The sequence below is a fragment of the Aquila chrysaetos genome, chromosome 19, assembly GCF_900496995.4.
Source record: "Aquila chrysaetos chrysaetos chromosome 19, bAquChr1.4, whole genome shotgun sequence".
NCBI classification, from domain to species: Eukaryota; Metazoa; Chordata; class Aves; order Accipitriformes; family Accipitridae; genus Aquila; species Aquila chrysaetos.
In genome coordinates, this window is record NC_044022.1 from 21,326,379 (window position 1) to 21,343,810 (window position 17,432).

General features: G+C 36.3%; 1 protein-coding gene across 12 annotated transcripts in view; it reads right to left on the bottom strand.

Moving 5' to 3' along the window:
* Window positions 1-17,432, bottom strand: part of PICALM (phosphatidylinositol binding clathrin assembly protein) — a 69,490-nt gene that overhangs the window by 20,732 nt on the left and 31,326 nt on the right. For 8 of the 12 annotated variants that reach the window (XM_030043174.2, XM_030043173.2, XM_030043177.2 and 5 more), the window contains exons 4-13: window positions 16,379-16,481; window positions 14,316-14,409; window positions 13,680-13,791; window positions 12,173-12,279; window positions 10,925-10,966; window positions 10,159-10,244; window positions 8,922-9,045; window positions 8,449-8,585; window positions 5,978-6,078; window positions 871-1,020 (exon numbers count right to left, since the gene is read on the bottom strand). In XM_030043174.2, the coding sequence (XP_029899034.1) occupies window positions 871-1,020; window positions 5,978-6,078; window positions 8,449-8,585; window positions 8,922-9,045; window positions 10,159-10,244; window positions 10,925-10,966; window positions 12,173-12,279; window positions 13,680-13,791; window positions 14,316-14,409; window positions 16,379-16,481 (1,056 nt within the window). Of the gene's footprint in view, window positions 1-870; window positions 1,021-3,925; window positions 4,053-5,977; window positions 6,079-8,448; window positions 8,586-8,921; window positions 9,046-10,158; window positions 10,245-10,924; window positions 10,967-12,172; window positions 12,280-13,679; window positions 13,792-14,315; window positions 14,410-16,378; window positions 16,482-17,432 lie in introns of all 12 variants that reach the window. The other 4 variants (XM_030043183.2, XM_030043182.2, XM_030043184.2 and 1 more) reach the window with 2 other exon arrangements.

Here is a 17,432-nt window from a genome sequence, read left to right on the forward strand (position 1 = left end):
AGTATAGGTGGTATGAGTGTCTCTAAAGAGACACCTTTGTTTTATCTCTGTTAACAAGTATCAGAGATATCAAAGTTCCCCCTGTTATGAGAGTCTGGATTCTTCCGTGATTAACTCTAGTGGGGTTCAACCTGCAAAAAGAAAGCCCTGTTGGTGCAGCATGATTGTCTTTAAACCTAGCTTTGCTTATGAACAGAACTGACACGTAATTAATTGATCTTTAGTCTATGAAAGCCAACTTAATTCTTCATATTGAAAAGTAATCAAATTTCTATGTAGCTGTACCAACAGAAATGTTAGGATTTCTAATATGACAGCCATACTAAATCACCTCCAAAGTAAGATTTCAACAGGTTTAAAAAGATGAGTCATTAGTTTATTGCCTCGTAGGTAAACAGTTTGAGTAGATCATGCACCAGAACGTGCATGGCTTTACCAGTTTTGTTAATGCCAACATGACTGGGGGAAAAACATCCACTACCAAAAAAATTAGATTAAGTTCCTATGTTTACAAAGAATGTTCCAGCCTGAGGAACAGAGTAGCAACATTTTCTTTTCATTCTCAGGCATACGTAGTATTTTACCTTAAAAATCCTAAGCATAAAAGACTTTGTATAAAATCGCACTCAAACAACTGCTTTAACTATAACTAAGTTCCTTTACATCAGGTAGAATTGCATCTAGGTAGCCAAGCAAGGATTTTAACACCATTTTCATGGCACAATTACTAAATCAAGTTCTAACATAGCACAAAATCAGCCCCAAATGACCATCTTTTAGTTTCTGAAAGGCCCCACAAATATACTTTAGAAACTGAAATAATGTTAAAGTTTTTAGGAAATAGGAAATTAGTTTAAAATGGTACTTTACCAACAAACATTTCATGTGTGGGTGTCCTACTGGTGAAAGTAGATACATCAGAAGACACAGACAGATGAGCAGCATCGTTAGTTTTTGTAAGGAAAGGATTTAGGTTTGGAATGGCATCATCAACACTATCAACAGTAGCAGAAAAAGGATCTGTTCAATTCCAGAGAGCAAGAGAAAGAAGAAAAGGGAGATGAATTTAGTTACATGCTGCTTCCTAGCTATAGGAGAGTAAGAGTTAAGAAGAGTCCAGGAAGTATTAGTTTTCTCCTGACATCTCTAAACTTGGGATGACCTAGCTAATTGTTTAATTTTCAAATTGTCCAGAATTATCAGTTGTCTGCTCAAGAAAAATACTACAGATACCAGCTACACATTTACTTTTTTTTTTTTTTTTTAATAATACTACCATCTTGGTCTTATAAAGTGTGCTTCTTCCACAGTGTGTTTTATATAGAAAATTAGTATGTTATTCCTCTTTAAAGACAATCACTTTTTGCTTCTCAGTCATGTCCTGACACTTGCAACAAATTCTCTGGAGTAGAGACTGTCTCTTAGCATAACAGAACCCCAGGTGCTAAATGAGGATTTAAGATTTAATGTAAAACCATCCTGAGGATAGCTTTAAAAACCCGGACAAACAAAAACAATGGAGCTGTACTTTTCCTTCTTCAAACTGTGTTTATGGATTTTTTTTGTTACCGGGCATCATGAAATTTGAGAGCTATGAATAGTCCAACGTAGTGTACAGGACAAAAGCATTTTCCTTACTACGTGGGGCATCAGGAGCAACAAGCTTGTTGCAGATACCCCATCAGCTGCAAGCAAGCAAAAACCTGCTCTGCGTTGAGGGACAACAGCCAGTGAGCAGCGGCGAGGAAAACGTTCATTATTAAAAAACTGTTGGACCATACCGGGGAATGAAGGAAACATGGATCTACGTAAGTCACCTCCTGAGGCATATAGGAGAGTTTTGAGGTTTCCTGAGGATGGATACAATTGCCAAGCTAAAATACTCCTGTACTCCAGGATCCAACAGATAAACAGGATAGGAAAGGCAGGTACAATACTTGCTGAGAGGAGCAGCTGTGGTTTAGCTGTCTGGCTTCAAAGCACACAAATCCTTGACGGAAAACTCAAGAACTGACTAGTGAGATCAGCAAGAGTTGCACCTAGCCCTATTTATTTTATCACGGTGCCTAGAACTGCAACTTACTGTTCTAGGCAAAACCACTACAGAGAAATGTCTGAATAGTAATTATAGGAGAGGTTTCTTGAGTACTTCAGTTTCTGGCCTCTTTTTTTTTTTTTTTTTTTTTTTTTTTTTTTTTTTTTTTGGTAAAACCTGGTTAGATTACAGATTTATCCACAACTCTTGTAAATAGTACCATGATGTGTGCAGCAACTTCAAAATGTAAGTTATTTTCTCTTCCTGAATCTGACCTCCTGATTCGTAGCTATAAATCCCACACAGCTTGATAACATGTAGATTTCAGTCACATGCAAGTCCTAAAGAAAATGAAATTTTGAAACCATAACTGCATTATTCTTTGCAGGCTTAATACACGCTTTGATTTCCTGCAAGCTCAAGATACCTTATTCAGTAAGACCCGACTTCTCTCCCAAGTTGATCGGCTACGTTGCAAGAATGAGTAAAGCACTTTAAAAAGCCTTTTTTCTAAACCATTGAGTCAGCAAAATGACAGTGTCAAACACTGAATAAAGGATAAGCAGAACTAGCTAATAAAATATTTGCCATATGTAACAGCAATACAAAACTTTGTATTATATACGTTTTTGATAGTAATATTAACACCTAATGTAGTTGTGGACATGCCAATCAGCCAGTCACCTGAAACTGAGTCCTTGCTTTCAGGTACTGCTTAAAACTGTTGCCCGCTTTGAATGATATTCTAGAAGCTGTAGAACACGTGACAATAAAACAGGTCAGATTATCGTTTAATCAGCCCCTGCTTGCTTTGTCTGTTGCTGCTTCACATTCTTCTGATTCTATTGGTTCTCCTTGTATTCGGAAAAAATCCAAACATGGAGGTCAAACTCATTATTTCCACACTGATACATCTGTATTGCTTCTGAAGTTTAGGTACAAATTGATAGCTGGCAAATAAACCAGACACAGCTGGAATGATCTCTGAACAATCCCAATAAACAGCTCAGATAAAACAATATGAGAGAAGCTAAAAAAGGACAAAAAGTTTTTAATCATATTTGTTTGAAACTACTGTCCACTGGAATTATTTTACACATGCACTCAGTAGGAAAGTTACTACATACTATTTTCTGTTCCCAAATCCCAAGGTTGTATATGGAGTTTCATGTGTTTGGACTAGTAAAACAATGCAATACAACTTTAGATTATCAAGACTTTCTCAGAAATGTAATCTGTTCTCAGACTCTTCGCTCGTCTGCCTCATTCTAATTCTAGCCAGCATGTTCAATTTTGTCCAAGTTTCAACTTGCCAATGCTAGTGACAAAGGTAACTGAAAATTAATTGCATTTGGGTAATTTATATCTTTGCACATTCAGATTTTAAAAATTGCTGTCTGATAGCAACACCTCAATGCTTCTAAAACCCAAAACAGCTTTTAAAACTGAATACACATGGCATCTGTTTGTGTCAATGGAATCACTCTGCACCTTCAGGCTATCATTAGGCATTAATGGTTCAGGTGCATTTAAAAGAGCAATTTGAATTTTGCAAACGTCTACCTTTAAGTAACTATTTTACCCGAGAGAATAATGACAAAGGTTTTTCAGTAGCATCTCTTACAGTTTGAAAACATGCAATTACAGAACCCATTCTCTGGGAGACTTTAACCTGGTTAGCTTTAACATTTTTAGAAGTACAAGCCGAAAGCAGTAACCCAAATATAATGCCTTTGTAACAATTTATCTTTTTGTTACACACCTAAGAGCTGCTGCATAAAATTTTTAACAGTAACTGATTTTAGTCCATTGCAACTTGTAGCTGGATCGATATTCTTCTCAAAGTCACCATATACACCAAATACAAACATCATCATGTCAGAAAATTACCTAAGGGAGGGATGCCGTGCAGTGGTTAGAGCACAGGACTGGAAATAGTTCAGGTTCCATTCTTGGCTCTGCCACTGGCTTGCCGTATGACTTCAGACAAGTCAGTTAATTGCTCTGATTTCCCCATCTGTAAAATGTGGAAAGCACTTCTTATCTACCTCACCTATGTGAAGTGAGTGTTCATGTCTGTAAAGCTGAAGAGATTTTTTTTTTTTTTTGATGAAAGGTAACACAAAAAATGGTGATCCTAGAATTTTAGCCTAAAATTTTAGCAGACAATCCAAAATCTTTGCAGTTAATTAAAACTTAGAAGTATTTAGAAATGTGTCAATAGTAAGCGGATATATCAGCGACTATTACTGAAGACTCTTACCAGGACTAACACAACATTGAACAAACACAGACTTTCAGGCTCAATTTTCAGGTTAATAAAGAAATCCTAGACTGTGATGTGACCTTTGAGAGGAAGATAATTTCCCCTTTTGTCTCTCACCCATGAAACAAATAGGACAAGCTGAAACAGAACATATTTTCCAGAAAGCAAACAAGATGAGCCAAAAGATTTTTGTCCATTTCTAAACTCTAAGCCTATTAAACATTGAAATTCGTATGCATAACTCGAAACACTCCTCACTGTATCTTTCTCAAAAGATGCTCTGCTCAGCAAAACTGAAGGACTAGTAAACTGCTTTTATTTATTTTTGAAGCTACCACACATATTAGTATTGTCTCCATCACTCAAAATTGTGTGTTATTTCCCTACAGAAAAAATGTGAGAAGTCACACAAAACGCAAAGTACACAGCAAAAAGTAAATAGGAAAGTAGAACACATACACTGCTTATTATGAAGATATATTAGATAACTAGAAAGGTGTTCAGGAAAAGCTATAGCTCATAAAAAGAAAGTGAAGTAAAATTTCAGAAAAGGGTTATTCTGATGCCTACAAAATTTTCTGAAGCAGCAATTCCCAATTTTTCACATTATAAAAGAAAGCATTTTTGCAAGCATCTGATTTATAAAAAAAAAATCTGGAAATAGCCACATAGTTCAGGAGTTTACTATTTTATTAAGTGTTATATATGTAGAAAAGTAAAAAGAAACATCTTTATATGAGATTTTTAACCCTCCACCAATATAACTGAGGGTGTAAGCAGACAATGTGTTACCTATATCGGAAGTATTCTGGAACACTGCAAAGTAGCAAAGAGAAAAACGGCTTTGAGTAAATGACTAAATGCTCTAACACTCAAACTAATCTTGAAGTAACATTCATGACTTTCTAAAACGCTCTTGATTGCCTCCTTGGTTTAAGGACTTGCCTATATCAATAAGACAATTTAACATCTCATTTACTCCATCCTAGCAAGCAGGCAGAATGATAACGTGGGTGTTCTGAATGAAATTTAAGGAGGGAAGAGTTCCTTATAAATTTTATCTCTTCACTTAAAGAGATCCAATCACAGCTTTTTGGTAATTTACCTTTGTAGTTAAATGAAATACAGCAGAGAATTTGTCAAGCGGTGCCTCATTTTGCTTTCAATAACTAACTCTGGCTTTTCTTGCCTTCTATGCATAGTTGTCACAACTGCCTCCTTTCAGGCCTCATCTAAGTTCTGCTGTATTATCATCTGCAAATTTAACATTAGACAAAATTTAAAATGTGTATTAAAAACATTCCGTATTCAAGTTCCTAGTATGCAACATGGACTACGTGGCAGACATCTTCCCAGAACTGACTTCTCACAGCTACGTTTCTGTAGCTTGCTATGTGACTCTTGAAGACAGCAGTTAAGAGGCTGACAGAGCTGGTCAACAATTAAAGTAACCTTGCTACTAAGAACTCTGGTATCAAAATTCTTTGTAATCACTACATGCTGCTACATTATTTCAATCCATACCCAGGTTTGACTTTTTCTGCTCCCTTCATCCACTTGTAGCTTGTCTTTGCAAGATCTCTGTCTTTAAAGAGGAAACAGCCACAGACTAGGGGAAACGTGTACAGGAACAAGGGCATAGCAATTAGAACCTTAATCTCATTCAGAATTCTTACCTCCCCAGGTACTTCCTACTTGTGGAGCAGCAGATATAGGATGTACAGACGGATGAAAAGTTGGCTGCAAATCAAGCAGATCATTTGGCAGCTTTGAAGTGCTACAAAGATAAATTAATACAACTGTTTGAACTACATCAGGGTTTTCAATACAAGGCAAATGCTAGCGACTGTCAACAGTACAGAAAACTTTGTTACAGAATGGTTGTTACAAAATGGATAAAGTAAGCCAAAATCAGAAAGTCTAGTGAACTTAACATTTTCAGTTCTGTAGAAGTGTTAATTTAGCAAGCTAAGTTCTATGTTATGCCAAGTGACTTTTGTCAAAGCTAAGACAGAAAGACAACCAGACTTCTCATCTTCCTCACAGTCCAACACCAGGACTAGAGCATGTTATGTTCTGCAATCTTCAGCAGCATTTAAAATAACCTCATGAAAGCCCTACAGTATGACAAAAGCAGATTGACAGAATGAAATCTAATGGGCTGCAGCACCAAAACATTACATCTAAATTCCACAACTCGTATCTTTCCACTATCAACCACTGCTGAGAAACTGGCTTACATCTATGAGCTATTACAGAACTTTGGGGAAAGCAAAGTATAAGCTGCCTTGAAACACCTGATCACACATCAATCATGTGAATGAAAACTCATTTAAATGCACATTTTAGACTACTCAAAACCAAACTGACACCCAAGAACATCACATGGAAATGAAGAGTGAAGTCTTAAATACAACTGCTGCAGTAATTTCAAGAGTCAAACAGGAACAGTAAAATTCATCCTCTTGCAGAGAGTTAGTTTTATACTTTAAATTAGTCGGGGCGGGGGAAGGAGAAAAGGAGCACCGGTGTTCACCCAGAACTTTTTAGAACACAAAATGAACCAAAATTTGCACATATGGCTGCTATGGATGGAAGCCACGTTACTGTGGCATCCAAGCATCTTTTGAAATGAGACTGACACAAGAGTTTAAAGGCTAGTAGCGGCATCCTAGATCTCTGTATATTCTCTTGCTGATCCAATCACTTGTATCATTCAGTTCTTACTATTTCATTCAACAGTGACTGAAATCACATTTTGCCACTACTGCTCCTATTAAAAGGCTGCATGGTCTGGCACAGCCCTGTAATATGAACAGCAGAACCAAGATAATTTTCAAGATAAAGCTTGTTCAACTTAATTATTGGGATTAAATCAGACACATTGCATGTAATAGCAAGCAACTGAACTTATGACCCAACATATCCCCTTCATGGCAGCTCCTGCTGTAAAATCTGTTCTTTGCTCATAGCAGTCATACTGCCAGCAACTGAATTTAAACATGAAGACAAACTAGCATTTGGTTTTTTTAGAAGAAAATGCTCTTGTCTCCACTATGTAGCTTTTCTGGCTGTTTGAAGAAGCTTTATCAGATGTTTCTATGTTTCAGACCTCTTAAGAAGCAAGATCAGATATTCAAGTTACTAATTCAAAGCATACGGCCATTTCAAATATTTTGGCCTCTAAAAAGCAATTTAAAAGAAAATCTTTTGTCAAGGAAGTCTTTCAGTTACTAACACTGACAGATTTTCTAGCTCCTTACATGCGATTCAGCTATTTTCCACCATATTTGGTGTCAAATAATTTCCTACAATAGCTTTCTAATGGGGAAAGAAGGCTGTCAAAGTGATGACTACTTTAAAAGAACAGTAGATTCTTACGTGAGCTCTAACAGAACTACTAAGTAATCCTTTACGTTTAGGATCACACTCAAAGCAAAAATATGCCTTCAGAGAGCTATTTCCTTCTGTAACGATAAAAGCATGTACCTTCTGCTACTTCTTGATTTGACTGCTATTTACAGAATGAAGATCACACACTTACTCATACCAACAGTTCCTGCTACTCAAAGATCAGGATTAGCGTGCAGTGAGTACTCTTGCGCTATCTTTGCAAGTCCTTGCAGATAGAGATGTTCCAGATACAACTCAAGACTGCAAAACCTGCCTCTCTTCTTTCAAACCCTGTTTCAGGCTTTCCTTTTTCTGAAAATCTAGCAAGAACATTTGTTACCACTCTACTTTTAAAGATCTAGAAATGCAACATTAAATTCAATATTATCTTTATGACCTCCCAAACTGAATTTTTATTTGACTTTTCCCAACTTGTAAGGTTCTCTGGGGACAAAGCATGTCTGTTTTACAGTTCCAACTGTCTGGCTCACCAACTAAGAACAGGTACAAGGGCTGTCAGCAGTTGGTTCATATCGGAAAATATTCTGCAAACAGACGATGAAAACACACATTTTATGTTATTTATGGCAATAGGTTATTTTCCCATCAACTTTACCCAAAATATAATTTCTTATTACATCACTAATGTACTCTACGCCCAACCAACCTTCTGCTATGTACACTCTGCAGTAGAAATTTAGAGGAAACCCTAGCTGCAGTGCATCTCACAATGAAGCAACACCATTAAGCATACCTGTTTGAAGAGCTAGGGGTAGAAAAAATATCAATGGCTGGTGTAGTCATTATGCTTCCTGCTGCCGTTGACACAGGAGAAGCTGCAGTTGTTAAAGAGGTATGAGGTTTCTTTGCAAGTTCTTTTAGACGTTGCTCCTGTTGGGAAAGTGAGGTGGCATAAGAAATCCTGAAACAACATTTGTGTATATGACTTTGGAGGTAAGTAAAGCAGAACTGAAGAATTCTTTTTATTTATTCCACACACTAGTGTCAGCTACTTACAAGAGTAAGTGGTGCCACAAATCCTTCAGAAATTATTTTAACAAGTTGTACGGTATATATATTTACATCAGATTCTACGTCCAGTGCTTTGCCAACCATACATGTTCAGTATTAATAGCTCTTTTTTCCCTTTGCTCCTTTAAGAATCCTAATAAGCTATCAACAAGAACACAGGAAAAGTGTTTGCCATTAAAAATTCTGTATGCTTACCTTTAAAGCTTTTAAGCGAGCCTGTTCTTCCTCTAATGCAGCTTGTTTTTCCCTTTCATCAACTTTTGTGAGGGACAGGCCAGTGCTTGCAAGGGAAGAGACTGCATTGGAAAGGGTGGTAGCCCTAAAGTAATTGGACAGTAGAAAAGCTGGCTGTTAATAGGTGACGTGGTAGGATCATCTAAAGAACGCTTTGCTTGTATCCACCCAGTCTCCTTCTGAACTCTTTATAACATTGGTTATATCTTACGCTGTACAATAGGAAGTGATAAGTTTAAATAAGATACATCATATGAATTGCAAAATGAAAATGCCTAGAAATCATGCTATCTGCTCTTACACACTGGATTTTGGAATTTTCCCCTTAAATGTTTCCCCTCCAAACTGCATCACAGAATTCATGTTTGAAGCCTTTGCTCTTCTCCTGTTTGCCTAAGATGGCATTATTTGTAGATACACAGGAATCTCTGATAATCTGGGCTCCAATTCAAATTGCTGCTAATTTAACAGGTTTCGTTAAGAAAATATCAATGCAACTAGTATATCTCAGAGGAAAAGTTTGCAATTTATCATCATGTTTAAGTGTGCAAAAAGATTTAAAATAAATACTTAATTTTTAAAACAAACTAAAGTAATCATACAAAAGAAAGGAAATACTCTGAAAAGCACCGTTTTGTTAGCTGCTAAGCCCTAATATTGTCACTACCATAAAAAAAGAACACATAAAATGTTACTGCCTTATTTTTTGAACATATACATTATGGCTTTAATCCCCAACTTTAAAAAGTAATTCTTAATGTAAGGACTTCTGGAAGCATTTCCTTGCTTTTGACAAAAAAAGGGATTAAAGTTGAGATTTAAGAGTCTAAGGACTTTAAATAAATGTTGCACACCTTACAGAAGTCTAATTATTAACATAAAATGAATATTTGCAGGCAGTAAATGAAAAAAAATTAGCTTCTTTTCAGAAGTTCAAGATTAGATGTTAAAAGTATAACTACTGCATGAGGGATTCTACAGCAAGTGCTTGCAGCTCCTTGGTCCTTAAAGTCTAGTTCTGTTGACCTGGATAAGCTGTCTTAAGTACTCAGCAAAAGGTATGATAACTTGCTATTCTATCATTACTAATACAGTGTCTTCAACATAGCCTACACAAACCTTAGTTTATAACAGCATTGAAAATAATGGAGTTAACATTCAATTTAACAATTGCTTAAAAGGACAAGGGCATAAGCACCTGCTTGCAGCTGTGGAATCTTTGATTTTCTTCCCTTCTAGAGAAGCTAAATGTTGCTCCAAAGCATCAAGAAGGCTACTCGGTGCCTGCAAAAAAAGACATTCAGGAACAGATTTGAAGCATCTAAGGTGAAGCAAATCAGTAGTTAGAAGACTTTCAGAGAATGCAACTGTTGGGCAACTAGTACAACAGCTCAGAATACTTATACCACATCTTGGCATCCTGTACATATTTAATTACTTAAAATATCAGGTGATGTACTCTCCTCACTACATTACTTTGTCATAATGACTCACCAGTAAGTACTGAAATATGTCAAGGAAGCAGCAAGCAGAAGAAGTCAGTATTTCAAGAGACACTAAGAAGGAAATTGTACCTAAAGTCATTTCTATGTGCACGCTCTGCAAGCCTTCACAATTATTTAAATGGGCATACAGCCAAAAGCAAGCTTGCTAAGAACCACAGCTTCATAATGTCATGTAAAAGTTTCATTATGTGAACTCACAGATATAAATTGCATCTTCAAGCATGATAGAAATAAGGTCGTCTTAAAACTCAATTAGAGTATGACAGAAATGTTCTCTAATATTTTAGAGTAGGATCACTGCATATAAAAGCCAGGCTCTGGCAGAGGTTAGATTTAATCACAATAACTTGGTGACAATGTACGCAAGAAAGCATAAGTGAATGCCATAATGCCAAGTTTTTCTCATTATGCAACCCCAAAACAGGCATGTAGTGGCAAACACACAATAGGTTTATCTACCTGTGAGAGATCTGGTATGTCTCCTCTGTCAATTCCAACTTGCTGTAATAAAACAAATGAGCTTTAGAACCTGTTTGTTTTTATTAAAGGCAGAGATGCTCAAAAAGCAAACAACATTAAGATGAAGTCATGTAAAAAGCACAAACCTGTCCATATACATTTTAAATCTCCACAATCTGAACTCTATAATGATTGGTTATGATAAATTCTTCAGCTAAACGTATACACATTTGAAGTAGGCATGTTAGAGATATTTTAACAGATACAACCTTAGAAATAAAACAGAGTAAGAATCAAGTGTTTCAGAATTTTAAGGCTAGAGAATTTTGCCTATCCCACAATTTATGCGGTAATTTCTCAGACCTACTGATAGAGAGCATATATTTTCTAGAACAAAGCACCTTCAAAGTTTTGTAAAGAAGCTGTTTTCTAAAATGCAGATCAAACTGAAGATGTTCTGCAGCAGTATATATATAGTTACAATAGAAAGATTAATACACTCAACTTCAGTTGATAGTGTTATGAACTGAAGATAACTGAAGGTAGAATCTCCGATAGAGATATTCTGTCAGGACAGACAGTGAGCCAAGCTTTACGGCTTAATTTTTTGTTAAAAAAGATATGAATAACGAAGGAAAGCAAAACAAGAACAGGAGCACACATCTCAACTGAGGAATTCCATAATACTAGGACATCAATTCAGCAATGCTTCAGAAACAAGAATGCAACAGACTACATTCTAAAAAACCACAAACAAAACGTTTTCCAAAGTAACTGCTTTTTCCTCTACAAACACACCTAAAGCTAAGACATATTTAAAAAAATAATCACATGTTCATCTACTTGTCTCAATTTCTTATTTGTGAAGCCGTTATTTCATCTAAAACTTATGGCAGAATTGTGGGTTTCATACTAGAATACAGCTAGAATCATAGAAAGCTGCAGATGACCATGAAGCTACTTTATTAGTTTAAAGCAAGGCTCTTCTTCAAAGAAAGCTCACAATTATTATGTAACCAAGGAAATTTTAAAATGCATATTTATACACCCTCCTTAAGTAAAAGATAAACCAGTAAGTATTCTGTAGTTGGGTTTTTCAATACAGTCCTCAAATGAACTCATCAGGGTAGAGACTGACAAGATGACCCTGCAATTAGGCTAGAAGGAAGAAGTATCTGCTTTGTGAGAAAATAAGCACTTTATAAGCTGTTTCAAACAAAGGGCAAAGTTTGGCTGACTGAAGTTTACCTCTGCAACTTTAAGGAACTCCGAGATCCGTGTCATTCTAGTGAGGAACTTCTTATATATATCAAGGCCTTCTTTGCACTGGTTCTTTTTCATATCGAAGTATTTTTCTATAAACAGTAAGAATACTTGCATTAAATAAGAAATGAAGCATTCTGCAAAGGATACGCAAAGCAAAAGTATATAAAACAAGACAGACAGAAACTGCCTGCAGATTTGTTTTCTTATGTTAACTAAAGAAGTCACTATGCTTAACTTGCACCAAATGACAAAAGCTCTGTGGAACATGACATAATGATCACATGTATGCAATTACACCTTACCTTGCAGGTACTAGATCTCACAAAAGCATAACCACCCTGAAGAGGACGATCAAGTTTAAAAAAAGGTCACCCAAAGAAATGTAAATTAATCCTCTGGCAGGGGGAAACAATTTTACAATCTGGCAGTTAAACATCTGCTCTATTCCAGTGGCCACAAATCAGGCAAGATTTTGATGTTCTCTGCCAGACCAATGCCTCTTGTTATGGTGTGGTCTACAGAGAGGTACAAATGATTACAAAACATTGGTGCTGAAAGCGAGAGGGTCCCACCCTCCTTGAAATAGCACTTTCAAGGCCTGTTTCTATATTAAGTTTCACTCAAACCATGAGTGAAAGCAACTGCATGCTAGTTCATCTTACTGAGGGAAAGAAGTAGACAGGGGCTTCAGACTGGAAGCATGACTGTCCTTTACTGACTAATTCTGGATTTTGCTTTCCATTTTGCAAGGATTGGGTAGTAACAGCAATCAGGTAGCTTGATCCAATCACAGAATACAACCAAATCAAGCAAATCAACAGATTACTTTCAACTTAATTGTTTTCCAAATTTAGGCTCCCCTGCATCTCCAGTGTGTGCAAGTGAAAGGGCCTGAACCTGGAATTTGTAATTCCCCTTAAAATATAAGATATGCTTTAGAAACATAAGCCAACCAATCATTAAAACCAAGCAATATTAAAGTTTCAATAGCCGAGCAATCCCAGATACTGTGACTGCAAATTTGTAACTGACCATAACTTTTGCCACTTAAAAAGAAACAAAACCTGATCTTGCTTCTTAAAAAAAAAAAACCAAAAAACAAAAACAAAAACAAAAAAAACACACCCAAACAAAAAAAAACCCAGTATCATGATTCAGGCTTGCCACACAGTTCAATGAGACAACTCCCCCCCCGCAAACACCATAAAAACCCCACAAAGCAGTCCAAGAAAAAAAAAAATAAAAAATTAAGTGAAGAAAATCTTGAATGGGCTTTGCTTTCAGAAATTTACCCATCCCTGTATACAATGCAATAGAAAATGCAATTGGACAGAAAAACCTTGGAAATAAACCTGAGTTGGAAATAACAGTAATATTTTGGTGTTTTACAGTAGGACTATTTCAACTTCTCAAAAAAGAGCAGCTCTTTGTGATTGTTTACTGAGCTCCCTCCCCAAAGTTTAACATTGCAGAAGGCAGTTATATTTACCCAAGAGGTTAATAATCCCTTCGTTATATGCCGCAAAGAGTCTAATGGCATCTTTGAAGAGGAGCATGAAGGCAGCATTAATTACACCATTTGTAAGTTCATTGCTATTGACCTAGGAAAATCAGAAAAAAAAGTTAATAACTGAATTGATCCCTTATTGGAAAACTCCTAGTTGAACTCCAGTACTCTATCCCAAGGCATGCTTTCCAATCATCTCACTGGCTATTAGTGGAAAGTAGCAGCATAGCAAATCAACGCAGGATCTCTCAGCACAGAATTAAATCAAATTGTTTTGGCAGACATTTTTGTTAACTCATGTTAATGCTAAATAATATAGCTAGAAGACAGAGGGCAGAAACAATCAACTTTTAAATGAACAATTCTTGTTTGCACACAGTCTACACAATAAACAACACTAATTTAGCACAAAGCATTCTCTCCAGTGAGCACTGTATTTCTTTTTTTCTGATTTCTTGCGGGTATACCAGTCAACAAAACAATTTGTGCTCTTTAAGCTGTGCAGGTAACATGGAACCAAGTTCAAGACCTTTAATCTTGACCTATTTTACAGGCTTGTGCATGTTTGTACAACAGAGTCAATAGTATGTTAAGACACGCACATGCTGCTAAACTTACATTGAAGTCAAGAAGTGCATCCATTTGATTTTGTATAATTGGTACAGTTTTTAGGAGTTTTTCTGTGCTCATTGTTCTCATCACTCCATCAGCCCTGTTATGCAAAACAAAAGAAAATTCTTCACCTGAAGTTTGAAGGCAATTGTTAATGAGAAACATAACATAGAAAATAAAACAGGTCATGAGAGAAAACATTTAAATCATTGCCATTCAAAGCAGGCATTTTGGTGTTTAGGAATGCTGTCTAGCCAATACAACTATACAACAATACAATAACTGCAGTGTACAAAAGCAACAACTTTTTTCTAGCCAAAATATGAATCCAAGATGAATTTTTATTCAGAGGAAATGAAACTGATAGTGCTCAGGAATATAGCAGAGCTATGATGCATCAGGTAACCAAAAAAAAAATGCTCTGAAGATTATTTCTGAAGCAAATTTTTATCTATGCTTTTTCCAATCACCTGATTATTATTTTGTGTCAGTTTGGATGATTTTCTTTTCAACTAAAAGCAGTAAGAAAGAATAAACAAATGTAGCAATATGTGTTCAAGCTTTTTCAGAAAGATTATAGAGACTACATGACACCTCCTTTTAATAGCTGACTACCAATATTTGGTTGTTTATTAATTGTCCAGATTGAATAGAGTAAGACCAAAAATATCCAAGAAAAGGAACAACAGAGGAAGAGATTAAATCATCTCAGTGACAAGAAACAACTGCTTTCTGTAAGACAAATCAGACAGCCTTGCAGTTCATCAGCATGCACACAGCAAACCAAATGTTTCCTGCAAGTGCAAATCTCACAGTGCATCTGCACAGAAAAGGCTGTGGCTGTTCTCCAGGCTGGAAGGCAATGGGGAGCACACTGCTTCCAGCTTTCTGCTCTTTCCACTCATGCTGTATACTCCCTGCTAACAGCAAACAGCAACTGCAATAAACTTAATGTGGCAGGGCCTGGGTGCAGAGTCCCTGAGAAAAACTGAGGTGTGGAAAATGTAGATTGCTGCCACCAGAGAAGTTATTCCTGCTGGCTCACAGAAGGACCTCCAGGCATATGCTGTGGACTAAATAATTCACCTCACTGGGCCTAAAACACCTGATTATAAAACAACTGCCTCTCTCTCTAGTGTACCTGCAGCCACCTGACCACACACACATCCTATGCGTGGAAAAGGCTAAGTATTCCGTGTTGTTGGGACTCCAATCATCTGTAAAGGCAGAAAGAGCAAAAGGAGCCCAAGCATTCCCCTTTTACTTTACCATCACATTTCAAAACAAAATGGGACTGCACAGTATTAGCAAGGAGGTATAAGGGATCTGGACAGTGTTCTCAGGCCAATTTCAAATGCCTTTGTAATACTAATGCAAGGTATCATTAGACAGCCCACTGTTGCAGGTAACTCATTTAACAGTTTTAAGTTGAGATTTTTGTGGGTTAAGAATTAAGTTTTTAGCATAAATATAAATTATCCTGTGTACGGATGATAAAAGATGCCCAAACATAAAACTAAAATTACATTTTTAAACTTTAAAAAGCACTGCATATACAGTTGATGGACAAAGATGGAAAGATTTTCAACCGTGGCCAGTACATGCTCTCCAGCCTTCCCGATGGAAGACATCTCCAGCTTAATTCCATCGTGCGCTATAACGTGCAATTTACCCAACTACTGGTGCTCTGCACTGTGTTATTTTAGATGTAAACAGGCACCTACTCTCAAACAACCAATTTCTCTTAAAGGAGCTCACTTTCCAGGGAAAATTTTAATTGCTGTAGACAAACTCAGAATAGCATCTACTACTTTGATGCATACCATTTTTCAGTTCTTCGTATTGAACTGTTAATGTTTAAAGAAGTAAAATCACAACAACTGAAGTAAAATATTTTTGCAATATACATAACTGGGCAGTTGAGCCTTTCAGTGTCATGGGAGATACTCAACTGAGAAAAGCAGACATTACTGTCTGTACTAAGCTGGAGCCAACATTGGTATTTTCCACTTGAATTGCAGGACATAAGACAAAACCTCAAGATAAGAGAAGCAAAATACAGTCCTTACCCTCTTTTTACTTTTGTGAAGTCAAAAGCCACTTGTCTATAGGAAACTGCCTTTTCATTCAGATATCTACTATACCGTCTGATAAATGTTGACATGTCATAACCTAAAAAACAAGTTTCAGATGCTTATTACTTACCTAGTCAATTAAAGATCAAGAACCTTACTCTAAATAAAGTGCAAGATACTAATACAAGACAGCTTCATTACATTTTGGCCTGATTTTGTATAGTTAATCTGTTACAAAACAAACCACATATGTCATCGTATTCACCACATAAATCAAACAGACAATACTGCAAATATCTAGAAGACCTGAACTACATAGAAGTTTACACTTAACTTCCTAAGGAAATTACTTCCAAAAGCAAAACAAAGTATTTTTATACAAGTTCTCTCATACAATATAAGTTACTATCAAAAAAATTACATGATGCATTCACAAAGATGCAAACATCAATTCCACAACACATTCTCCCATTTAAAACTGACTAGAGAAAAAAAGAAGGCATTGAAGGAAACATTAAGACATGATAGAAATTTTCCTATGTTAAAGACAGTGGCAATAAGAAATATTTTTATAACTGTCAGTCTAAGGATACAGAATAAGAAAAAGATCTGTTCATAATCTATCCTGAGACCGTGGAAGTTCAGACTCAATAAAATGAAGTAATTTGGTAGACCCTTGGTTATCACTGAGAAGGTTTCTGTCCCCAGGCAACCACTCTGTGTGCCTGGTGTAGTACACTTGTGGCAAAAATTAGAAGCAGCTATATAAAAAGTAATGCAGAAAGTAAAGAAACCACCTCAGGAGAAAAAAAAAAAAAAAGATAACAGCTACATGTATGATCAGAACTGCAGTGAACAGCAGCGTAACAGTTTGGAAGGGTATTTCAGCTGAAAAATCTGAACCAGAGAAAAACTTATTTGCCTGTAGAATTAGTTTCAAAGATGGACAGAATGGTCTTCGAACAATTTCCCAAAAAGTTGTTTATTTTTTTAGGCACAGTTCTTGTCTCACCGACATGCTGTATCTGATGTACATATGATGCATTTT